This window comes from Armigeres subalbatus, chromosome 2 (genome assembly GCF_024139115.2).
Source record: "Armigeres subalbatus isolate Guangzhou_Male chromosome 2, GZ_Asu_2, whole genome shotgun sequence".
In the NCBI taxonomy this organism is placed as follows: Eukaryota; Metazoa; Arthropoda; class Insecta; order Diptera; family Culicidae; genus Armigeres; species Armigeres subalbatus.
This window is the reverse complement of record NC_085140.1, coordinates 166,532,657-166,559,474: the sequence shown is the minus strand read 5'-3', so window position 1 is coordinate 166,559,474 and position 26,818 is coordinate 166,532,657. Positions and strand designations below refer to the sequence as shown.

At 42.4% G+C, this 26,818-nt stretch overlaps 1 protein-coding gene across 1 annotated transcript in view; it reads left to right on the top strand.

Annotated features, from left to right (window-relative positions):
- Positions 1-26,818, top strand: part of LOC134209359 (uncharacterized) — a 137,730-nt gene that overhangs the window by 53,745 nt on the left and 57,167 nt on the right. The window contains exon 7 of the mRNA XM_062685346.1: positions 24,255-24,869. Coding sequence (XP_062541330.1) covers positions 24,255-24,869 — 615 coding nt within the window. The remainder of the gene's footprint in view (positions 1-24,254; positions 24,870-26,818) is intronic.

Genomic DNA, 26,818 nt, shown 5'->3' with positions numbered 1-26,818 from the left:
AAGTTATGCTTATTTTCATTCACAGCAACAAATAGGGGGTACCTTAATGAAGGTAAAAGCCCTTTTGGCCAAACGACACTTTCGGCCACATCACTAAAATATTTTCTTCCTTTTTTCGAGCTTATAAGATGTTTTTAATGTTGTCATAACAGGAAAATGTTGTTAGGAATCAATTTCAGTCATTTCGCGACTAACTTTTGAAGAGGGCTTAATATTTTTACTCTTTTATCAACAATGTATACAGGCCGGACTCGATTATCCGGAGTGTTGAAAAAAGTTTCACTCTGGATAATCGAACCCTCCGGATAATCGAGCCATTTTTTTGTTGTTGCTGAAAATTCAACTTTTGCACAAATAATCTTTATTTTGGTTATAGAAAGAACATCTAATAAAATATCCCGTTGGTCCGTTCATGGATTCTGACTACCGTTAGAGGTCAGCGCCGATTCGAAAATCCTCGGCGGCAACGTTTGTCATAATTTTGGTCGGCGATGGCTTGGCGATTTTTTTATTACGTTCGTAACGTAATTTTTTTTTCAGGATATTTTAAGATATTTACGGAAGAATCCTTTAAATTTCCCCGGAAAAATCTAATGAGCTGTCCCAGGAGATTCTTCCAACAATTTAGAATTTTCAACTGGAATTGCTCTAAAGTTTTCACGGGAATTTCTTTGAAATTTTCACGGAAACAGAATTTCCTTGTGATTTTTTTTATGTTTCAGAAAAAACTCAAAGGTGCAGCCATCGGGTTGTACGCAAAGGTGACGTTGAACTACGTAGCTGTATGTAATATACAGGTTTTCGACTTTTCTGTTCGATGAGACCAAAGCAAGCGTGTTTCAAGCCCAGGGTGAATTTGTTTTCGCTGTTTATCCTGCTCTCCTGAGATTGAGTGAGATTTTAGACTAACATTTAAAAAGGATGATAAAAATATTTTTTTCAAATAAACGAGGATGAATAACACTCTCAAACGATCACATATCCAAATTATCAATTAATAAAAACTCGCTAGAGAGTAAGAATCGTTCGATAATTGTATCTTGATTCGAAGCATTATTGGTGAATGCTACTTTTGAACTTTTTCCCCTACATAACACCAAAACACAATGCCAAATATTCGATTGAGCTTCATTGTTTACATTAAATTGGGATTAGATTAGTTTGGCTTACATTAAAATAATAATTTTGTGTTGCAAGAATTTAAAAGTTATCGCCGATAACAACTCGCCTACTTTTCACACCTGCGAAGTTATCAAATGATAATTCCAAAAATCTGGCTGATAGTGTACCGCTGCGCTGTCTTAGCCGCTGCTTGACAGTTTGAGAGTTTATTGATAATAATTATCATTCCTTCACGTGAGGAGTCGGACTTTGCATTTACTCCAGCAGACACCAAGAGCCGAAGAAAGATTACCAGAACGCATTTACTGCAGCAGCAAAAAGATTCCGAGCCTTTCGCTCTACTGGCATCAATAGACGTAAGCGAGCAGATGTCGTCAAACTCCCCCATGCTTTACAGAGAAAACGCGCGTGCAGGTTAGCAGAAACGAGTTAAAAGTCCTGTAAGTTGCATTAATTTGACGTCTATACCGGCTTGAGGTTCCCAGTTAGCCTTGAGAACAAAGGCGCAGAATCCGGAGACGGCGAGATCGATTCTCGATCCGATCTAGGATGTTTCGGGTGGAAACATTCTCACACCCTGGACATAGTGTATCCATTTTATTTACCACACAAGATACATACTAATGCAATGGCGGGCAAGGAAAGCTTTTAATCAATAACTAAAGAAATACTAATAGTTAAAAACAGGCCAAGTTCCAGTTGGAATGTAGTGCTATGGAAGAAGAAGCTTGCAATGCACTTATGATATTGACTGATTCACCGAAACCAATTCCTAAACTGTTAGCATGTTTCAGTGCTAAATATTATCATACGTATATATTGTCATACTCTGGAGTCATTTTTTATGCGGATGATATGGGCCACGTGAATTAAAACAAAGTTAAACCCAGCCTGAATTCCAAAGTATGTCTGAATGAACCGCGGAAATCCCGAAATTTGAGTGAAAAATCGCATAAAAAGCGATTCGTGTAAAAAACAACCGCGTAAAAACGACTTCAGTGTACATCGGGAATGAAGCGTTGACTCTTCCTTGATCGAATGGTCCAAGAAAATTGAAAATCCATCGAGAAATGGCTGAGATATTAACGATCAAAGTCTATCATATTTTCGTGACGTTTTTCGATTTTTTGCAATTTTAAAGTGTACCCCAATATAGAAAAGACAGACGTAGTTCTACGTCAAAACTATTTCCAACGAAATTTCAACTGGATTTTTTATGGAATTTCTTTGGATTTCTTCGTGAAATTTCTTATTGTCTATTAGTAATTCATTGAATATTCTATGAGAAAATTTTTAAAAGACGAAGGGTCGTTTCATTGAAAGTCATTCGACCAAATACCATATGGCCGAATAATACGTTAAGCCGAAAGCTATCTAGCCGAATTCCATTTGTCCGATACGGTTATTATGTAGAAAATGGTTCGGCGATACGACCAAACTAACCTTTTGGCTGAAAAAGCCGTATGCCTATTCGACAGGTCGTTTGGTCGAATAGGCCATGCCATCGAAAATTCCATTTGACCGAAACGCTAGTTTAGCAGGAAAGGCAATTTGGCCAAAAATGTTATTCGGCTGATCGGATTATACGGCGAAAAACGTCGACCCGTTTAGCCAAACGCTATTTTCTAACAAATGAGCTGTCGGAGAAAATGTCTTTTTCGGCCAAATTATCAGTTCAGCCGTATGATCTTCACCCGTACGCCGCAAACAGTTTTCGACCTTATGTCACCTCGTCCGGCCAAGCAGCATTTTCGGTCAAACGATTTTTTTTCGGCAGCTCGAGCAAACAACACCATATGTTCATTTCGGCCAAATGACCCTTTTCTACCAAATGACCATCTAGGCCTTTTTGGCTAAATGACCTATTCGATTAGACGACTTTTAAGTCAAATGACCTGTTCGAAGAAGAAGAAGAAGAAGAAGACCTGTTCGACCGAACGACATTATCGGCCATATGTCTATTTCGGCCACATGATTTTATGCCAGTCGAGTTTCGGATTAAGGACATATTCGGCCAAACAATAAACGGCCCTTCCCCGTCAAAACATTTGTTTTCAACGTGAATTTCTGTGGATTTCAACAGGAAATCCTTGAAAATTTACGCAGGTAATTCTTCGAGATTCCCAAAGAAAATTCTTTATAATTTACCTGAAATTTCTGGAATTTGCATTGTTAGTGGCGTCAGTCGTCTAAGTGTATTTGCAAGCCATGGAGTGTGAATTTGATTCCTGCCCTAGTAAGGAGAAAACATTTCGTGAAGCGGAAAACGCTCCACTTGTTCACTAGGTGCTGTGTGAATGTCCTGTCCGTTGTCTAATGTTAAGTGTTAAGTTTTCTGTCTTTGAGAGCTCTGGTCAAAGATGGTGATCCTGTCTTTCTTTCTTTTAAAATCTACAAAAAGATCTTCCTGATTTTATAGGAAATTTACTCAGAATTTCAACGGTAGTGTTCTCAAGATTTCGAAGGATATTCTTCAGAATTTTCATTGAAAGTTCTTAGTTTTCACGAAAAGCTTTTTCGATTTTTGAACGAAAAACTGTAAGGAATTTTCAAGAAAATAGCTTTTTCACGAGAAATCCTCTGTAGTTTCAACGGGATTGCCATACACTGTCGGCGACGACGGCGCACACCTCTAACCGAGTGGTCCTCCGGGAAATCTGGAGGATGAAAACTTCTAAATTTTATCGTTGGGGACCAAGATTTTTCTGATGCATTTGTTTTTGTATTATGAGTATGCACTTAATGTTGTGGCTTATACATGCTGTGGCCTTCCGAAAATTCCGGAACATCCGTAAAATAAAACAAAAAATAATGAATTTCATTGCATAGCACCATTTGACATTCTATCAACGGAATTTATTTCATTTGATTTATTCAAACTAAGGCCTCTGCAGTACATAAAATTCATCTACATTCAGCTCGGTCAGTATTTGCACGTCGCCAACTTTGTAGTCCACGGAGGGAACTCAAATCGAACCACCTTGCTCTCTGCGCAGCTCGCCTTCTTGTCCCCTGCAGATCCCTATCAGGAACCATTTTCACCAGGTTATTATCCGACATTCTGAGCATGACATTGTGTATGGATCACCATGGCCACCGAGTGATTCTTTAGAAAACGAAAATATTCATTTCATAATTAAGGGAAATCCAGGAGGAGATCGGCCGGCTGAAAAACAACAAAGCCCCTGGAGTTGACCAACTACCAGGAGAGCTGTTTAAACACGGTGGTGAAGCACTGGCTAGAGCGCTGCACTGGGTGATTACCAAGGTTTGGGAGGATGAGGTTCTGCCGCAGGAGTGGATGGAAGGTGTCGTGTGTCCCATCTACAAAAAGGGCGATAAGCTGGATTGTAGCAACTACCGCGCAATCACATTGCTGAACGCCGCCTACAAGGTACTCTCCCAAATTTTATGCCGTCGACTAACACCAATTGCAAGAGAGTTCGTGGGGCAGTACCAGGCGGGATTTATGGGTGAACGCTCTACCACGGACCAGGTGTTCGCCATACGTCAAGTATTGGAGAAATGCCGCGAATACAACGTGCCCACACATAATCTATTTATCGACTTCAAAGCCGCATATGATACAATCGATCGGGACCAGCTATGGCAGCTAATGCACGAAAACGGATTTCCGGATAAACTGATACGGTTGATCAAGGCGACGATGGATCGGGTGATGTGCGTAGTTCGAGTTTCAGGGGCATTCTCGAGTCCCTTCGAAACCCGTAGAGGGTTACGGCAAGGTGATGGTCTTTCGTGTCTGCTATTCAACATCGCTTTGGAGGGAGTAATACGAAGGGCAGGGATTGACACGAGTGGTACGATTTTCACGAAGTCCATCCAGTTATTTGGTTTCGCCGACGACATTGATATCATGGCACGTAACTTTGAGAGGATGGAGGAAGCCTACATCAGACTGAAAAGCGAAGCTAAACGGATTGGACTAGTCATCAACACGTCGAAGACGAAGTACATGATAGGAAGAGGCTCAAGAGAGGTCAATGTGAGCCACCCACCACGAGTTTCTATCGGTGGTGACGAAATCGAGGTGGTCGAAGAATTCGTGTACTTGGGCTCACTGGTGACCGCCGATAACGATACCAGCAGAGAAATTCAGAGACGCATAGTGGCTGGAAATCGTACGTACTTTGGACTCCGCAAGACGCTCCGATCGAATAGAGTTCGCCGTCGTACCAAACTGACTATCTACAAAACGCTTATAAGACCGGTAGTTCTCTACGGACACGAGACCTGGACGATGCTCGTGGAGGACCAACGCGCACTGGGAGTTTTCGAAAGGAAAGTGTTGCGTACCATCTATGGTGGAGTGCAGATGGCGGACGGTACGTGGAGGAGGCGAATGAACCACGAGTTGCATCAGCTGTTGGGAGAACCATCCATCGTTCACACCGCGAAAATCGGAAGACTGCGGTGGGCCGGGCACGTAGCCAGAATGTCGGACAGTAATCCGGTGAAAATGGTTCTCGACAACGATCCGACGGGAACAAGAAGGCGAGGTGCACAGCGGGCAAGGTGGATCGATCAGGTGGAGGACGACTTGCGGACCCTCCGCAGACTGCGTGGTTGGCGAAGTGCAGCCATGGACCGAGCTGAATGGAGAAGTCTTTTATGTGCAGCACAGGCCACTCCGGCCTTAGTCTGATGATAAATAAATAAATAAATAAATAAAATTAAGGGAAGATCCATTAATTACGTAACGCACAAAATGCCATTTTGAATCCCCCACCCCCTATGACACAATTTTAGTATGAGGTATCTAAAAAAATGTATGGATTGTCACACTTCAGGGAACCCCCCCTCTCCCTCTAAGCGTTACGTAATTAATGGATGTTTCCTAAACACAAGGATTTTTTGTTGTTACTATGCGTACACCAGTTCCAGTGTTTGAATCTATACATGGACTACCGTTTGCGAAATAAACATTTTTCATATAAATATTGAGGCTGTTCACAAATTACGAAACGATGGAATCGTCAAATTTAGCGTTACGTAATTTGTGAACGAACCCATACCAGATATTCGGGAGGACCATTTGGTAGCACGAGTCACAATGTCAATGCTGTACTCAGAATGTGCATACGAATGCTTAAAAAAATATCTGTGCTTTGAATTGAAATTCATAAATTGGCCATTTTTATGAATGTTCTAGATTTCCGTTCCCTTAGGGTTCTTCCACAAAATTCGTAACGCTGAATTTGATAATTTTGATACCGGACTCTCCCTCTCGCAACCCTTTTTTATGGAAGGTTTAACTTTTGTACGGACCGTAACGCTTGTTCTGACTTCCTCCCTCCCCCCAAAGCGTAACGTAATTTGTGAACAGTCCCTTAGGAAAGCGAGAAAGGCACTAGCATTACTAGGTGTCTTGCATATATGAGATACGTTACGGATACACACTGATAATAAATATTTCTATTTTTGTAACATGGGTAAAAATATTACTCCGGATAATCGAGCCTCCGGATAATCGAGTCCGACCTGTATACATTTCCAAACGACATCAAATTTTTATTCACAAAATTTCAAGAACAAATAGGGAATATATTTTATTATAATAGAATATTGAAATTTGTGTTGCAATGATGCACACTAAGGAAAAACAGACAAATTTTGGAGCACAATCGTTTTTTTTCTAATCGCGTTTTCTCAAAATGGCGCGAATTTGCGCAAGATTTTCCGTGGGAATTTGAAAGTTTACACCCCAAATATGACCCCAATCAAACATCTCCGCGGGGAAATGCGGGGAAAAAAGTGGCTGACTTTTAAAATTATAAATACATCTAGTTTTCAGTTTTTTCTCCGTATTTTGATTTTTGCCTTTCTCGTACAACAAAGTCGTACCGAAAGGCTATCATTTCACTCCAAAATCGAACTTTTTATAGAAGTCTCGGAGACCCATGATGTTATATACCAATCGACTCAGCTCGTCGAACTGAACAAATGTCTGTCTTTTTTTTTTTTTTTTTTTTACAAGGGTTAAAGGCCATCAAAAATCTGCGCGACAGACACCTCGAGCATCCACACTATGCTCGAAGGCGAACAGGGATGGGCTCCTCCCGACCTGCTAAAAATGTGCCTCCCGGATAAACCGGGTCCCTTATCTTCCTTGCCTCGATCCCCCCGGGACCACGGGATGCTGCGACTACTTCGGGGGGGGCTGTGCTCATGCACTTCTTCTAAAATTCCGGCCCCTAGCTTAGGCTAGTTCGCCGACTGGCTGGCTAATCCACTGCTCCACTGCAACGTAGTCTCGATCCCTCGACGGTCATGCACCGAACTTCCTGACTCCAATCCTCCTGGCTCCTCCCGGCGTCGAGGGTGGTCCACCAGTTCCGGTGAAGGAAACTTCCGCACTGATGGTGCCCCGACTACCGGCGGCTATCGCAGGGGACGCTTTCGCGCATTGCGCCGTCTTCGTCTTCGGGTTGCAGAGGTGGTCCGACAGTTCCGGTGGTGGGTGACGTCCGCACTGGCGGTGCCCTACATACCCGAAGCACTTCCTTCTTCTTTCTTCAGCAGGTTGGCAATTCGAGTGCCGAGGTCGGTCCAACGATTCCGGTTGGCAGAAGACTTCCGGTTCGCTGGCGCCCCGACGACTTGAGACCAAACACTGCTCACTGGACTCACACTGGACTTTCCCCCCGAGACTACGCTTATTCGCTGGTCACTTCTCCATCTACGCTGCAGTTCTGACAGTATTTGCGTCACGACTCTGCTGACCACATTCCACGTGCCTTCTTCGTGACACATTCGCTCTGCGATGTTGTCCGCCCTTAGTGCAGGCATTCCTCTACGTACTTCCGCAAACCTTGGGCAATCGAATACCACGTGTTCTGGAGTCTCTTTGACATTCTCGCACTCTGGACATAACGGTGAATTAGTATGTCCAAACCGATGTAAGTACTTCCGGAAGCATCCGTGACCCGACAGAAACTGCGTCAGGTGAAAGTTCACTTCACCATGCTTTCTGTTCATCCACACCGACAGGTTTGGGATGAGCCGGTGGGTCCACCTCCCTTTCTCCGTACTGTCCCACTCTTGTTGCCATCTCGCCATCGATCGGATTCTCACCTCCTTCCTTACGTTTCTGGTGTCTCTTCGCCGATAACACTCGATGTCTTCCTCCAGGGTGATGCAGATGGGTTGCATCCCAGCAATAACGCATACAGCCTCTGACGATATCGTTCTATATGCGCTCGCGACTCGAATGGCCATCAGCCGGAACACACTTTTCAGCTTTTCCCGGTTCCGCTTGGTTTGCAGTGCATTACCCCAAGCAGGAACCCCATATCGCAGTATCGATGACGAGACACTAGCTAGCAGACGCCTCGTGCTGCTTCTTGGACCGCCTACGTTTGGCATGATCCTCGCTATTGCGTTCATTGCCTTCGCCGACTTTTCACAGGCGTAGTCAACGTGGCTGTTGAAATTTAGCCGATCGTCGATCATCACTCCCAAGTGCTTCAGTGATCGCTTCGAAGTAATCGCATGGCCTCCGACGACGATCTCCATCCGCTGGATCGCTTTGCAGTTGCTGACTAATAGCACCTCCGTTTTGTGGTGAGCTATCTGCAGCTTAACACCGCTCATCCAGCGCTCGATCATGGCTATCGTCTCCATCACCAACACCTCCACTTCTTCAAGAGTCTCGCCCATCACCGCTAGTGACACGTCGTCCGCAAAACCCACGATTTTCACTTTCCTGGGTAGCTGCAAAGTCAACACTCCGTCGTACATCCCGTTCCAAAGAGTTGGACCAAGTATGGAGCCCTGGGGAACACCCGCTGTAACGCGCATCGATTTATGTCCTTCGTTCGTATCGTACGTCAGAACTCTACCCTGAAAATAACTTTTCAGGATATTGCACAGATAGTTGGGGACCCGCATTCTGTGTAGCGCCGTCGCGATGGCTTCAAAGCTGGCGCTGTTGAACGCGTTCTTCACGTCTATCGTGACCACTGCGCAGTACCGATCTCCTCGTCTCTTCTGCTTGGACGCCTTCTCAGCACTTTCGAGCACTGTTCGAATGGCATCCACCGTCGAAACTGCTCTACGGAATCCGAACTGCATATTCGACAACCCGCGTTCTCCCTCTGTACATTTCGTCAGCCTATTGAGGATGATTCTCTCAAGGAGCTTCCCTGAGCGTGTCTAATAGGCATATAGGCCTGTACGCGGCCGGATTGCCGGGTGACTTTCCTGGCTTAGGCAGCAACACCAGCTTCTGGATCTTCCACATTTCTGGAAAATTGCCTTCGTCCAGGCACTTTTGCAGCGCCTTCCTGAACATGTCCGGATATGCCAGGATCGCAGCTTTTAACGCAACGTTCGGTATTCCATCCGGACCCGGGGCTTTCTTCGCTTTCAGGCGTTTAGTCGCTTCCGCAAGCTCACTATTGGACACTTGTCGATCTAAGGGGTTTGCTTCTCCTTCTTCGTCGTACGGTGTTGGCGGCCACATGGTCGGCTCATGTTTCGGGAAAAGACCCTCCACAATTGCCTTCAACTTGTCCGGGCACATTTCAGCTGGCGTCGATGGGCCTTTGATCTTCGCCATCACGACCCGATACGCGTCCCCCCAGGGGTTGGCGTCTGCTTCTCGGCACAGCTCCTTGTAGCAGTCTGACTTGCTGAGCTGGATAGCCCGTTTAAATGCGGTCCTAGCTTCCCGGAACACCGCTTTGCGTTCCTCTTTCTCTGGTTCCGTCCTTGCTCTCTGTGCCCGCCTCCGAGCTTTGAGGCAAGCAGCGCGTAGCGTACTGAGCCTATCGTTCCACCAGTAAGCTGGACGCCGATTGCTTCTCGGTTCTAGTTTTCGTGGCATCGTAGCGTCGCAAGCCCTTACCATCATTCTTGTTAGCTCGGCCGCATCAATGATCTCAGTACTGCTGTCCGGTCGAAGTGCTTCAACGAATAGGTCTTTGTTAAAGGCTTTCGTTTTCCACCTCCGATCACTGGATATCCTTCTTCGTGTTGCACCAGGATTTCGTTGGCCAATACGGTAGCGAATCGCCTGGTGGTCGCTGTGGGTGTACTCCTCGCTAACTCTCCAGTCCATACTTGCCATCAACGAAGGACTGCAGAATGTGATGTCGATGATAGACTCCTCCCATCTCTCCGAAACGTGCTCACCGAGCCTTCATTACACAATCGTACATCTAGCTTCGCTAGAGCTTCCTGCAGGATATATCCTCTTGTGTTGGTCACTCGACTGCCCCATTCCACGGCCCAGGCATTGAAGTCACCTCCTATGACTACCGGCCTTCGTCCGATCAGCTTATCGGTTAACAGATCCAATATCTGGCTAAACTGATCCACGGTCCACCTTGGAGGTGCATAGCAGCTGCATATGAAGACGCCGTTAATTCTGGCAATCACGAAGCCTTCGCACGAACTCTCCACCACTTCTTGAATAGGAATTTGCCCATGACTTGTATCGCAGCCAAACCCGTTCTGTCTGTCACCCAGTTACCGTTATCAGGGGAACTCGATACGGCTCTGCAATTATCGCGACATCGCACATCGTTTCTGCTGTAGACTGCCATAACAGTTGTTGTGCGGTTTCACAATGATTCAGATTAATCTGAATTATCTGCATTACTGCTGGCCTGCGATCGCCCTCTTGTAGGCTGGGCATTTGTAGCCACCCGTCTGATGGTCATTTCCGTCCTCTGAAGTGCAAAGCATACACTTCGGTCTTTGCGTGCAGTCTCTCGCAAGATGACCCGTTTCCCACATTTCCAGCACATGTTAGATCTGTCTGGACCTTTACAAGCTCCTGCTCGGTGTCCAAAGCCCAAACACTTGAAGCATCTCTCCATAGATTTGCTCACTTCTGGGGCGGCTTTCAATGGGCATTTCGACCATCCAACCGTCAGTTTGCCTACTTCCAGTGCCTTATGAGCAGCGGTTACTGGCAGACGAATCATCGCTGTCTGTGTGCCTCCGTACGCCTTTCTAATCCGGATCGACATTTGTACCTCGCCTATATTGCACTGCGCCTGTAGTGCTACCCGCAGCTCTTCTTCCGACGTGATCTCGTCTAGGTCTCTGCACAAAATCACCACCTCTGGAGTTAAGGCTTTGACCTCCACCTCTGAGCCCAATGATTTCGCAATGCGCTCCTGCATAACCGAGCTGTGAACCGCAGGGTCCTTCTTCAACTCGAAGAGCATCTCTCCGGTTTGTGTGCGCCTGGTCCTTATCACGTTTTCGCCCAAGTCCCTCAACTCAGGATCTTCTCTAACTTTTTTGAGAAGCGCTGCATACGTCGTAGCGTCGTTAGCCTTTACTAGCACAGCTTCCCCCTTCGGCGTCTTTCTACGAGGCTTTTCTTTCCCGTTCTGCTCCATCCTTGCCTCTTTTCGCTTCAGCTCTTTCTATCTCCTTTCCTTCTGACCTACTACCATACTCCATCCTTCTCCCTGTGGAGTAGCGTCTGTCCCTTCGACGGCGACAGCGTCCGCCAGTGTCTGCCTCTTGAATCCGCCTGGCCTGCCATCTCCCGGTGAGGTTCTTGCCCTTCATCCGAGTCATGAACGCTGGTATACTCTCCACCCCGGGCAGTTTCTCTTTCCGCTGCTTCTTAGGATATAACGGAAATGTCCCGATACCTCCCTGTTCCGGCGGAACTGCAACAGCATGTGCCTTAGTTTGTGCCAATGCGCGCTCCGCTACATCGGCCCTCAGCGTTGCTGTATCGAATTCGTTCACTGCCGATAATAACGCCTTACGGATCCTGTGAACCATGTCCTTAATCTCCTTATGGACGTTGTTCCTCCCATCCACGAAATTGTGAAGTTCCTCCACCAATCTCTTCGCGGCCACTATTTTCGGCTTTTGTGGGGGCTTGTCCAACTCACTCTGCCCTGGCCGTTGCTCCTGCAGTTGTTCCTGCTTCTTCTGCTCCTTTTGCTCCTGCTTCTGCCGCTGTTGTTGCTGTAGCACTACTGCCACTGACGGCGGTGATCTCACCAACCCACTACTGGCGAACGGGTTCGCCGCTCCTGCATCTGCTTCTGCGTGATTTGTTGAATTATTCATTCTATAGGGTCCCCCCTCCAAACCGTTATCTCCACCCGTCGTACGTAGTCGCTTATGATCCATGGATTATCTTTGCAAGCAGTGAGGTCCATGCGAGGGTTGACACGGACGCACTTATATGGCCGTGTTCAGAGCCGATCGCGCAATCGGGAAAATCTCAACCGAGCCTAGTACTCACCAAGAAACTTGGTGGACGAGTATTGAACGTATTCGGAGGACTGCTAGTTTTTACCGGGACGGAGGCGGCCGTACTGTCGGCCCACTCGCCATTTCAAGCCGGTGTCACCCTTCCTTACTCACGGAGTAGAACAGCACGGCCGTCAGCCCAATGTCATCGTTTCCAATCCACTATCCAGATTCTGTCCGTTGTCGTAAGCCGTGACCAGTATATCGTAATTAGGACCTTACTGGTATCGATCCTAATGTGCCGGTTGGCACTCCTGTTGATGGGGCTGAAGTGCTTTGGAAGCGGCACGGGTCGCTTGTACAGAGCTGCTTGTAGACATGTGGTTTTTTGTAGAGATTCAACAGAGCCCACTGTCAAACCTCCGCCACGTCCCCTAGGCAGATTCCGCTTGGGCTGGCTGGGAGCCAGTGAACTGGTACCAGGGCCCGGTCATCTCCCGAGAGAAACGCCGATTGGTGGTTTTTCATTGGCGCTCGGGAACAAGTCCCGAGCTCCCACCTGAGCTGAACAAATGTCTGTCTGTCCGTGTGTATGTGTGTGTGTGTGTGTGTGTGTGTGTGTGTGTGTGTGTGTGTGTGTGTGTGTGTGTGTGTGTGTGTGTGTGTGTGTGTGTGTGTGTGTGTGTGTGTGTGTGTGTGTGTGTGTGTGTGTGTGTGTGTGTGTGTGTGTGTGTGTGTGTGTGCACACGAAAACCGAAAAACATTAGCCACTTTTTTATATAGTAATTTTTAACCGATTTTCTCGCAACAAGTTGCATTCGACAGGAGACAAAGCCTTGTTGATCACTGTTGAATTTTATAACGATGGACCATTGCGCTTAAAAGTTATTAAGAAAATGGAATCGAACTATATAAGCGCCATATAAGGTTGGTGTCTTGGCTAAATGCGAGAAAGGCAGTATCACCACTCGGTGAATTAAGTTGGGTGTTTATTTTTTTTCCTTTATTATATCACGATTTTCGTTAACGATATGAATGCTCTTTCAATTATCTTATAAATGCTATATATAAACCTCGGCGTCGTATCAGAAAAAACCTTTCAAAACCTGGTATAAAGTGCAGCAAGATTTTAAAGAGGAAAACCGCGTTTTTACCTTTTCTTATCTTTTGAAAAAAAAAAATGTGAAAAAAATATTGGTGAAAGTGGATTTTCCTATTAAAGTCCGCCTAAATCCCCATAGTGCACATGACCCTTTCGACCAAATGACCCTTTCGGCCAAATGACCCTTTCGGTCAAATGACCCTTTCGGCCTGATGACCCTTTTTGGTCAAATGACCCTTTCGGCCAAACGACCCTTTTGGCCAAATGACCATTTCGGCCAAATGACCCTTTTCGGACAAATGACTCGCTCGGCCATACGACCCGTTCGGCCAAATGACTCGTTCGGCCAAATTACCATTTCGGCCAAATGACCCGTTCGGCCAAACGACCCTTTCGACTAAAAGGGTTTAGGACTAATGGTTGTTCGGCCTAGTGGCATTCGGCCAAATGGGTTTCGGCCAAACGACCCTTCCCCAACTTGCGTTTCATATTGCAAATTTGCTTTTTTCGCTATTTCAATGATGTCTTCCTCGATGTCTATTTCTTCCGACAGCACTGCTGTTCCCGACTTAACGCTGGAGGAATCTTTTTTTAATCTCTATATATACTCCTCGTACACCAATATTTGAATGGTCTAAACCAAGTTCGGCTGGAAATTTTTCTCGAATCAAACGAATCAAACCGGGAAGTTAATCTTCACGATTTTCTTTCGTGTGGCCCAAACAAAAATCCTTGCCATTTATATTTTTCATGCGCATTTTTAAATACACCCGATTTTTTTTTACACGGGGGATGCGTTCCGTGTAAAAAAAGTTTTCAGTTAAAAATTTGAAAATCCGTGTAAAAAAGCAACTTTGCAAAAATTTTGTATGGGATTTTTTTTACACGGCCGTATAAAAAAAATCCATGTAAAAACAGAATCGGGTGTACATTTACAAATACCTTTCTGCGCGAGAACTATCCTAGTTTCTATATTTACCATAGATTGAATTATATATATAGTGCCGATGCTCAATCCAAACATAATTTGCATGTGATAGTAAGAAATAGTATCACGGGGTTGTTCTTAAAAAAAGAAAAGATATATATAATCTATTTTGCCCTTTTGCATGGAGACATGATAAATACGGACAACTCTTGAAATAAGAAAGTAAAACTTCGGTCTCGTGCAGTACTGGCACAAAAAAAAAATCGTTTTTCATATTTTTATGTCAAAATACGGAAAATCGTATGAATTTCCTGACATAGATGAAATTCGGCAACAAAATTAAGCCACTTTGAACAGTTATGTCTTTTCCTGACCAGGGAACCAATTTAGTTTGTTAAGTTGTACTAATCCACCGAACTACTGGAAACGGTTACTCTTCTTGTTGTAGACTAGAACGACAAGGAGCACTCTGCTAGGGAACTGCTCGATTCAGCATCGATTTGTAGCTTCATTTCGAAGAAATTGGGCAATGCACTCAACATGTGCGGTCCGAGAGCGACATGTGCGGTCGAGTTCTTAATTCTGCCTGCCGACCACTTCGGCAAATACAACGGCTTGGGCAATTCGTAAAATTCTGCAGATCTATATTTTCGCATTACCGCAAATAGTGACCTGATTGGTGATGGGGAAGTCTGTATTACGCTGTACACAGGCATCAAGATATTCCTGGGCCCATTATTCCTACTTCCTATTTCCTTCATCTTTTTGTTTCTTCCCTCTTCTTTTTCCTTCTTCTTTCTTCTTTCTCATCTTTCATCTTCCTTCCTTCCTTTCTACTTCTGTCCCTTTCGGTTGATTGTCCTTTCGACCTTTTGTCTTTCGAACTTTTATCTAATCGACCTTTTGTCGTTTTGTTATTACCTAAAATATTTCCGCTACAAATTCGTTGATAGTTAGCTTAAAAAAAAAATATCAGAAAATTATACAAAAATATGCGAAAGGCGAAAATGCCAATGACAATTTTCAACACTGATGCTAATTATGATTTTTGGTCAAAAAGAAGATATCAGATATACCTAAGTAAATTTAATCAGTTATAAAGCTTATATAATTGTAATTGTTTGAATAAAGTAATAGCAACATCAGGATTTTTAATAAAGCGTAGAGCCACTTTGCCGTAATCTTATCAAAACATTCAATGAATATGTCAAAAAATCATAAAAAATAGAAAAATATGTTGAAAGCATTTTGCTTGCTTCTGGAATTCGATCCATATAGTGGCAGAGGAAATAAATCAAAACTTTCCGACATTAATGACGACATCGATCGGCGGCAATGGCGATGATGCATAGCAGGACGCTGCATCGCCGGCCCGATTGGCGCAGCAGCTGGCTTCGAAGTGGGTGCAGCCTGAGTCCGCCAACAAAACAGGCTGGTCTACACAAAAAAAAGTCTCGTTACATCAGCACTTTCGCTATGCGGGAAGAATAATGATGCCAAGGCAGTACTGTGTACACTTTCCTGGATGATGCAGCAGAGCTAGTGGGCCTCCGGCGTTGATGGGAAAGCTGCATTTATTGACGAGCATTGATGCATAGTGTTCCTTCTTGATATAGAAAAGGCTATAACTTCGTAGAACATGACTGCTGTTCAAAGATAATAAATAGCAAACACTTGACACACTACTTGGGGCGAAACACATGACGATGTTAAATTGCTAAAATCGCAATGCATGAAATTGCTTTCGAATTGTTGCCAAGCTTTGTTATAGGAAACTATAACTGAAATATGATTATGACTTCAGAAAACTTTCGAAAAGCAATTTCATTCGGTTTGCACTTACCCGATTGCCGTTTCACACAGTGCAACCGTTTTGTATGCCAACAAATCGCGACTTTGCATTCCAAAGACACGTTGAGAAACACATTGGCACAAGTGCACAAAAACTTCGCATTCTTTTCATATTCTTTTTGATGTAAACTACGTCTCTAAAAGGAACACTTGGATACAGGGTGTGTGACGGAAATTTCAAAATTGAGAACCGTCGTTAGATTTCAGAAGTTAACAGTTTCTTTGTCTTTCGATGGAATCGGGACCGATTTGCGACTTGGGTGTAACATATTTTGTGAACAAACATTGTGTTATGGATTCCGTAATTCCCTTATCTGATAGAGGAAAGTTTATTCTGTCGGGTACATGTCGTGTTTTTTCCCAGGAAATGCCTGCTTTAGCAGGAATTCATGTTCCAATATTTGTTTACAAAATAAGTTGTGCCCAAATCACAAATCAGCCCCGAATAAGAATCGAGAAAGGCATCATCACCACTGGAGAAGACATTTAGGCTGTTATACCTGTATTGTGCGGTCGAAATGAAAATTAATCAGTTTCTGTTTTATTTCTGCCCAGTATTAACCCTTATGCGGCCGACGGGGTACCCGTGTTCCTTTTTCAAATTCAAGTGGTGATATTTCAATGAATTTTCATAGCTGAAAGCTGAAACTCGGTGACATCTAAGAACTCCATAAAATGTAGCATCTGTGAGAAAATCACGTTGATACAGTGAGGAGGGACGTGGGGAGGGGCATCTGTTTTTTTTTACCACGTGGATGGCCGACAGGGTACCCGTGTTCCCATAAATTGATATTCTCTTAACTTCAACAATTTTCAACCGATTTGGATAATTCTGACAGTTTTGGAAACAGAAACTCATATACTTTTTGCCCATTGTCAAGGTTTAAACACAGACAAACAGACATAACACTCGTCAAATTTCCATCGTTCACTGATTTACTGGTCGATTCAAATAATCATTAGTTGGCCGATCGATCGCTCGTGGCGTGCGTATCGGATTTGCTCAAGTTTGACATTTGCTCACTACCGCCACCTGGTTCGTTATTTGCCCAACTAACTGAAATCAACAGATGTCGTTAGTGTTTCAACGACGATGTAGTTGATGAGTAAATGTTCAATGTGCTATGTTGTTTGTCTGTGGTTTAAAGCTTTTGTCCATGTTTATACAAGAAATCTTTGAAATAAGGCTTAAGAGTCTACACACGTAACCGAAGGACTATCAATCAGTTTCAAATATATTACATGCTTATTGCGCATCTTAGAATAGTCGGTGTTCACAGTATATATTCTGGGTCTCCAAAAACCCCTGGAGTAAGGCCTAAGTCATCCAAAAAATCCCTGGAATAAGATCTTATGGTCTGCTAACGTAACCAAAGGTCTATCGTGTAAATTCAAAAACGGTACATGCTCTTTATGGTGCTTAGCATATAATGCTTTCACATTATAAGTTCCGGGTCATTTGCATTCCAAGTAGTTCTTGTTGCTGTCATTGATTCCAGGTGGTCTACGAACTCCATACAGTCAAGGTCTTCGTATCAATCTCCGTAATGGAGGCAGTTAACGAAGAATAAACAAGTTGCGTGACCCTTTTTTGGTATATGTTTGTATTCTAAGTAGTTCTTGTTGTTATCGTGGGCTCCAGGTAGTCTACGAACTCCATAGAGTCAAGATCTGTGGATCAACCTCAATAAGGGAGGCATTTATTGAAGAATAAACAAGTTGTGTGACCCCTTCTTGATATTTGTTTGTATTCCAAGTAATTCTTGTTGTTGTCATTTGTTCCAGGTAGTCTACAAACTCCATAAATTCAAGGTCTGTGGATCAACCTCCGTAATGGAGGCAGACAATGAAGAATAAACAAGTTGTGTGACCCCTTCTTGATATATATATCTGTTTTTAATGTAGTTCTTGTTGTTGTCGTGAGTTCCAGGTAGTCTACGAACTCCATACAGTCAAGGTCTTCGAATCAATCTCCGTGATGGAAGCAGTTATCGGAGAATAAACAAGTGACATGACCCCTACTTGGCATATGTTTGTATTCCAAGTAGTTTTTGTTGTTGTCGTGAGTTCCAGGTAGTCTACGAACTCCATACAGTCAAGGTCTTCGAATCAATCTCCGTAATGGAGGCAGTTATCGAAGAATAAACAAGTTGGGTGACCCCTTCTTGGCATATGTTTGTATTCCAAGTAGTTCTGGTTGTTGTCGTGGGCTCTAGGTAGTCTACGAACTTCATAGATTCAAGGTCGGTGGATCAACCTCTGTAATGGAGGCAGTTATTGAAGAATAAACATGTTTTGTGACCCCTTCTTGGCATATGTTTGTATTGCATGTAGTTCTTGTTGTTGTCGTGAGTTCCAGGTAGTCTACAAACTCCATACAGTCAAGATCTTCGGATCAATCTCCGTAATGGAGGCAGTTATCGGAGAATAAACAAGTTGCGTGACCCCTTCTTGGTATACGTGTATTCCAAGTAGTTCTTGTTGTTGTCGAGGACTCCAGGTAGTCTACGAACTCCATAGAGTCAAGGTATGGGGTTCGACCTTGGTAACGGAGGCAGTTATTGAAGAATAAACAAGTTGTGTGACGCCTTCATGATATTTGTTTGTATTCTAAGTAGTTCTTGTTGTCATTGGTTCCAGGTAGTCTACGAACTCCATAGAGTCAAGGTCTGTGGATCAATCTTCGTAATTGAGGCAGTTATTGAAGAATAAACAAGTTTTGTGACCCCTTCTTGGTATATGTTTGTATTCCAAGTAGTTCTTGTTGTCGTGGGCTCCAGGAAATCTACGAACTCCATAGATTCAAGGTCTGTGGATCAACCTCCGTAATGGAGGCAGTTATTGAATAATAAACAAGTTGTGTGACCCCTTCTTGGAATATGTTTGTATTCCATGTAGTTCTTGTTGTTGTCGTGGGCTCCAGGTAGTCTACGAACTCCATAGAGCCAAGGTCGGTGGATCAACCCCCGTAACGGATGCAGTTATTGAAGAATAACTGGGAGGGATGGAAGGTAGCGGTTTTCCTCCAATACCTTTTCCGAATTTAATCTATCACATGTTGGCATATGCATAATCGAGTTTCAGACATAGTAATTAATTTCCACTCCGGGTGGCTCAACACCCGGAACATAGGCAATTAACTTTGAATGCACTGAACTCGAAAGGAGATCTCTCTTCGCTTATGTGGTCGGGTTGGGATCTGACGACCAACTGGCACAATCTCACACAACCCTACTTCATCGAGTGATGAAGCAAGTGTGCAGGAGCCAGATGATACTGAATACTCATCCTACTTGGTTGGCATTGTACAAAAACATATATGAGAGAGTTAGTTCTGAGAATGTATTGCGAGAGTTCGGCTACATGCCCGGTGCTGTGAATTAGGTTTCATCAGTACCCGCTAAGCTGCGGAGATAGCTTAGTAGGGAAAACACTTGTCTAGCGTACTGGTTTCGTGGGATCAAATCCCACCGAAGTTCCTTAGATCAATTTCCGTTTGGATGCAGTTATCGAAGAATAAACAAGTTTTATGACCCCATCTTGGTATATGTTTGAATTTTAATTAGTTGTTTTCATTGTCGTGGGCTCCGTAATGATGGCAAGGCAAAGTATGTGAATGGAATCCGTATTTTTTTGCCGAAGAGACTTACAAACTTATTAACAGGTACTCATAAATGATTTATAATAAGCTACAGGCAGTGAAAGTTATTTATTGAAAATCTTTATTGTTTGCGGCAAATTGGGTCGAAAACGTGATAAAATCGGGTTAGGCAAAATCCGAGGTAGACAAACCCAAGTAACATTCATACAGCTCTTTGGCATTCGATGTTATTTATTGTGGTTTTATTATGGCAATTGGCTTGCTCTCCAGTTTTGACAAAGCATTTCACACGCATGAATTATGATCCATCTTCAAGCTGTTGCCAAAAACTTTTGGGGCAGGTTATAAATTCCGAATACTATGAAGTTTTAAATATGAATTTATTAGAGCAGCCCTTGCCTTGATTAAACCTGTCTGGGAAGTATCATTAAAACTGTTTAGTGTTTGTTTTATTTGTCATGATGAAATACTTCTTAAACTCGTTTTGTAACTATAAAAGTTACTTTCAGCTTTACATCAGATCAATTGGCATTTGTGCTTGCTACATAACGAGTCTTATAAAATCCAAACTCTGCAGCTCTGAGAAAAAAAAATCAAAACTCGGTGCGTAAACCCGCTCCAGCCACTATAAAAAATACACTTTTTCCATTAACGGTGGCACCAAAACATTAATTTATGTGTCCGACTGATAGTACCGTCACCACTAGTGGAGTACTTCATGTTTTACTTACGTGCATCAATGATCAATTTGAATTCTTTACCCGTAACTTCTGTCCATGCCTTCTGTTTTTTTTTTGTTTGGTAAACTTGAACTGTCAAATTTACTCTAGTTGTGATCACCATATATGTCGAAAAATGACCATTCAGCATTTGTAACAGTCATTCGAACCTTCGTAAATGCCCTATCTAAAATTATGATTTTATGGTTGATTTCATCGAAGCAAAACAATGTGAATAAATAGATGGCGAAAAATCATCTCGGATGCCATCGCCATATTTTTTTCACTACAGATTAGGAGAGAATTTGAAATGAAATATCTATTAGTACTGCATTACATTTATGATTTTATATGACATTTTATAAACAAATCAGCTGCAAATAATAAAACAAATTAATAATATGCAATTACCAGATTTTTGTTTTTGTAAACAGATAAGTGCAAATTTAACATAAATTTATTTTTCGAAAAATATTTTTTAAAATGGGGTTTACTGAGAGTGCATCAGTTATATCGGAGTTCCGCACCATATGACGCAATAAATCTCATTTGGCACCAAAAATTGAAGCACCACACATCAAATCTGCTTCGAATATTTTTTTCGATGATTATAAATATTTCATTTCAATATTTGATTATGGCATTTCATGGTTTCATGTACAATGAACTTTAATTTATTTTGTTGGGACTGAACGTATTTTATTATTTCATATGAATGTTTGTATAAAGCTAGATCTAGAGATCTCCGCAGGGATCAAGATTAAATGGCTTGAAAAGGGTTTTAAATGGTGCCAACTGGCTTTTATAATGGTTTACAAATATATTACGAAAGGTTTTTGGTGCCTGATTCGTATTCGTGTTCAGTCATATTCCGATTTTGAAACCCGTCTTGCATTTACCCTTCAAAACCATTTCAAGAGTGGGCCAACTAGGCAGATACTACTCTTCAAGAGGTTGTGGTGTAAGCGATGAAGAATAAAATGCCTTGACTATGGTTTTATTGTTGTAGGATTCAAATACTCTCGCAGTAAATCATAAATCTAAAAATGTTACTTGGGAAAATCTGGGAGTGACAAAATCGGGTCAACCTCATCTGAGTGAATGTGCGCATTTCTAGTACAGTAGCCGTTCGATAACTGCAAAAAGTTTACTTTTCAGTTATCGAATGCCGTTTGATAACTGCAACGCACTCTAGGCGTTAAACGGTTGTCAATCGATGTCAGATGCAATAAAAGTGCATCTAAATGTGCAGCGCAATGCAATGTCGGTTTGAAGTTTAGCGGTTAAGTTATCACTCGCCCACTGCAAGCCGAATATACCTCTGCACTTGCCACGATTTCATGCGGAATTTGTTGGAATTTTTGGATTAGGTTCGAGAGGCAGAAGTCCGTCCTGGTTAACGAGCTGCCAATGTGATAGATAGGAGAACGAAATTTATGGAATTTCTAATTGGATGTAGGAAACGAGCTATACAGTTCATTTCCAGTTCTAGCAGATTACTGTTAGAATACTGAAGTTGAAGGTATAGGAATAGTAATGGAAACGGTATGGAAGTCCATTTCCAGTGCTAGCGATTGCTAGAACATGAGAAATATAGAGAAAGATACAAAGTAGGATAATGGAACGGACCTGGGAGTGAACCCACGACCTCCTGCGTATGAGGCTGGAGGATCCTATTAGATGTGAAACCTCATCTTGATATATTAGCATTCCAAGTAGTTATTGTTGTCTTGTTGTTGTTGGTTCCAGGTAGTATACAAACTTCATTCATATCACTAATATGAAGTTGTCTATTCTTTGGAAATGCAAAATGTAAATAAATTGGAACGATACAACTTCACGCCGAGAACGTGAGGGAAAAAACGAGCTAATATCGCAAAGATCATGTACCATATTAAAATTAGATTAAGGACACTCCTCACGGAATCCAAGTTTCAAAGTGCTCGCGTTTTCGGGAGCACTCCAATCGCTACGGAGGCGGCGCAAGGAGTGACCTTAAAGACCCTCTAGATATTCGTGTAAGCCTAGAGGTCTTACTCCATAAATTTCTAGGATGACCATTAGCATATGCCATGAACGCATTTTATTCATGAACCCCAAAGGCATGTACCAAATTTAAAACAGGCTGATATATCTCTGGTGTAGATCCTAATGCCTTACTCAAGGGTTTTCTTGGATGACCATGAACATTTGAAATGGGTGCATTCTATTATACGTACCATAAAGGGCATGCATAACTATTCAAATAGACCGAAAGAACTCTGGTTACGCGTGAAGTTCTTGAGGATTGTTCAAGTGTTCTCTGGGATACCCATGAACATATGCAATGAAAGCGGTATATTCTATGTACCACAAAGGGCATATCCCACTTTTGAAACAATCCGAAAGGTATCTGGTTACGTGTGAAGATCATGAGGTCTATTCTGGTATTTTCTTGGAATGCAATGGACGTATTCTATTCTAAGTACCACAAAGAGCATGTACCAGTTTTGAAACAAGCCAAAAGATCTCTGGGTACTCATGTAGATTTAAAGGCCTATTCCAGGGTTTGCTTGGATGACCATGAACCTATGCAATGGACGCAATCTATTCTATGTACCACAAAGAGCATGTAACACTTTTGAAAAAATCTGAAAGATCTTTGGTTACGCGTGTAGATCTTAAGGCCTTTTCCAGAGATTTCTTGGATGACTCGGAACATATACTGGAACGCATTCTATGCTAAGTACCACAAAGAGCATGTACCGTATTTGAATTTGCATTATAGGCCTTTGGTTACGCGAGTAGATCTTTAGGCTTTACTCCAGAGATTTCTCGGATGACTAAGACCTCATTTCAGGGATTTTTGCATTACCCGAAGCATATACTGTGAACACCTTCAATTCTAAGAAGCGCAAAGGGCTTGTAGCATATTTGAAACTGGTTGAATGGCCTTTGGTTACGCGTGTAGACTCTTAAGCCTTACTTCAAAGATTTCTTGGATAACCATGGGCATAAGCTGTAAACCTTGACAATGGGCAAAAAGTATATGAGTTTCTGTTTCCAAAACTGTCAAAATTATCCAAATCGGTTGAAAATTGTTAAAGTTATGAGAATATCAATTTATGGGAACACGGGTACCCTGTCGGCCATCCACGTGTGTTTTTTTGTTGGCCGCATAAGGGTTAAGCAGATAGAACTTGTTGAACTTGTTACAACGTTGAATTCAATATTCTCTATTACATGTTCACAGTAATAAATTAAATAGTAGTAATGACTGTATCTTATCTGGCAAGCCCGGCTCGTATACTACGTATAAGTAAAGGCTATATGTAATTAATTACATAGCAAAGAGAAATGCAAATAAATGAACGACTGATATAAAATTAGCATTTACAAGCTAGTGCAGCTTGAAGATGCAAAAAGTAAGTTCAATAGAATGAATACAAAATAACAAAATATATCTAACTGCATAAAATACAAATGACTATATTTCGAGAAAAACTTTTTAATCACTGTTTCATACTAATGACACACTGGTGGTACAAGTACCATGGTACAAGAATCTTGAAATGAATACCATACCAATTATTGTCTTTATTAAAGATAGGCTTAGAATAATTTTCTTGTTCTCTTGTACCATGGTACAAGTACCACAGGTGTGTCCTTAGTATTAGTTTAATAATAATAGTTTAAGGTTTTAACCACTCTGAATTTCAACCGCTCACTGCTCTGTTTTATCCGTTTTCCAACCCGTAGGCTTTGTTCGCAGAGGAAAAAGTTCGATACACACTAACAAGTTTGGATCTTTGAAAATTGAGGATGACGAAAGTTATTACGGAGATAGTTTTCATCTCAATGGCAATGGCAGTATCGGAAGGCGGCTTTCCGAGTCACAACATCTGCAGCACTATCGCGATGGCACAAAGGAAAATGTTCTTTTTAATGACACAAATAAAAGTAACAACGATGATCCTCGCCATCATCATCAGCAGCAACGCCACCGTCGCTTTCGAAGTCTTGAGAAGTGCAATCTTCAACGGCGGAAAACACTGAGCCGGAGGCATCTTTTCAGTCGGCAACGTCAACAGCTATGGCAAGCTCAGACAGCGGCATGTGCAAATAACAGTAGCGAAAGCGCCAACATCAAAACGGCTGCTGCAGCGGAAACCGGCGCTGGCGGAATCCTGCAACAAAGAGTGCACTTTTTCCAGCATCCATTCGCCGACAAGGGCGGCAAAGGCAGCGACAATCGCGTTGATGTCGTCGGTGCCATGCAGGATGCGCGTCAAAGCGGTTCCGCGAACTGCAATTATGAAGCGGAAAAATTATCGAAAAGCATTTTGCTTTTCCTCGGAGGTGTCTGTCAACAAGGTACCTACCTGCATAAATATGAATGCAATGTGTATGTTTTCGTTGTCAATTTGTCACATTTATTGTAGGCGCTTGTGGGAAGGGAGAATGCGTTGAGAAGTTAATAAGAAGGATGTTTTATGATAGGGTATCGATAGATATTACCGGCAGACTATTGCGCTTACAGCTTATTACTACAGCCATTTCAACTAGTTGCATACCCAACTATCAAGAGTTCTTCCACAAATTATGTAATGCCAAATTTGAGGATTTCGAACCCCCACTCTCTTCCTCGTAACACTTTTTGTATGGAAGGTTTAATTTATTTGTAAGGATTGTAACGTCTAGCCCAACCCTCCCTTCCCTACTGCGTTACGTAATTTGTAAAAGGCCCATAAGGAGTTTTGGCAAAATAATGTTTCTATTTTTGGCTCACTGCTCAGTTCGGAGAAGGATTATTTTTAATGATAGAGTTAGGAGGAATATTTGAAATCTCTAGCTTCCTTTTCTTCCGCGCTTCTGCAGGACGGTCGTGAGACCTTGTTTCTTAGAAGGAAGTAGATGTTTTTATTAATGCTCATTGGTGAGCGTGGAGACGTGACCTTTTAAGAGGTTTTTCCCTGAACGGTGTCCCTGTAGGATTACCACCGCTTGTCGGAATTTTATTTCCGCAAGCGGGTCCAACGTAAAACGAAGGCACGGGTCCAAGCAAAGATCGTAACGGGATCGGTAGGTAAAAATAGCGTTGTGGAAATTAAAATGGCTTCGGGTAGTATTAAAAAAAACCTTCAGCAAAGAGAACAGACAACCGCACAAGAGCACAATGCGGTCTAAAGAAATCAACTAATGATTTTCATCGTCTGTTGCTTATAATGAATTATTTCAAGAATTTAGAAGTTTAAAGAATAGTAAGAATTATTCCAAATGTTTTGGAAGTCTATATGATAGTCAAAACCATTAATTGCTTTATATTTGTGCAATTTTGACCTCTGTAAAGTACTCGATGCATTTTATAATGCACAAGAAATATATCATCACCGCTAGGTGGATTAATAAGGTTTTTGCCTTTCTCCTACACCAAGGTGCAACAAAAAGGCTATATATTCACTTCCAAGACGATTTTGTGGTAGAAGGCCCAGAAACTCATTGTGTTATATATAAATCGACCTTTGAGATGTTGTCTGTCTGTATGTGTGTGTGCGTGTGTGTATGTATGTGCGCAAAATAAAACTCACTCATCTTATAGGCACTTATCTTGATCCGATTTGTTTTCATAAAGTTGCATTGGACGGGTAATCCTGTCCCATTGTTTTCTATTGAAAATTTAGCTGAGGTCTGCAGCTTTCCTTTGGTTTATATCACTCCATAATATTGATTTGAAACTAGACGCAACTAGGCCCACAACCGGAGATACTCCCTTAATAATTACGAACTGTCTAAGAAATTCAACTATTGTAGTTATTTTTTTTTCGTATTAATAATAATTTTACAATTTGACTATCACTTCTTATTTAGAAAACCTCGAATTTTACTTAATTGTTTTATTTCACACATCTAATTTTATTTTCATATTTTCAAATGAAAACAACGCTGTCTTCCATTTATTCATGAAACTTCCATTCTGATTCAGATATCTTCACAAATCACATTTTTCATACTTAAAACTAAATTTATGAACTAAGAAATTTCAGCACACACACCAATCAACCCAACCATTAACTTACCAAATTACCCGCACTGTATTTTCTCCTGAAGTGATTCCAATTTCGATGCAACTATTTAAACTTTCACCCAACTCAATTGTCGAAAATTGTTCGCAAAAAACTTGCTCCTTTGTGTGCAGCTCTCTCTCTCTTCCTGACGCGGCCCAATCAGTTGCAGCAGCAATCTTTTGCCAGTTGGCGATTGAGGAGTTCTTCTCCTCCGCCAAAGGCAAACTGCAACGGAAGTAAGATTCGGAAAAGTAGATT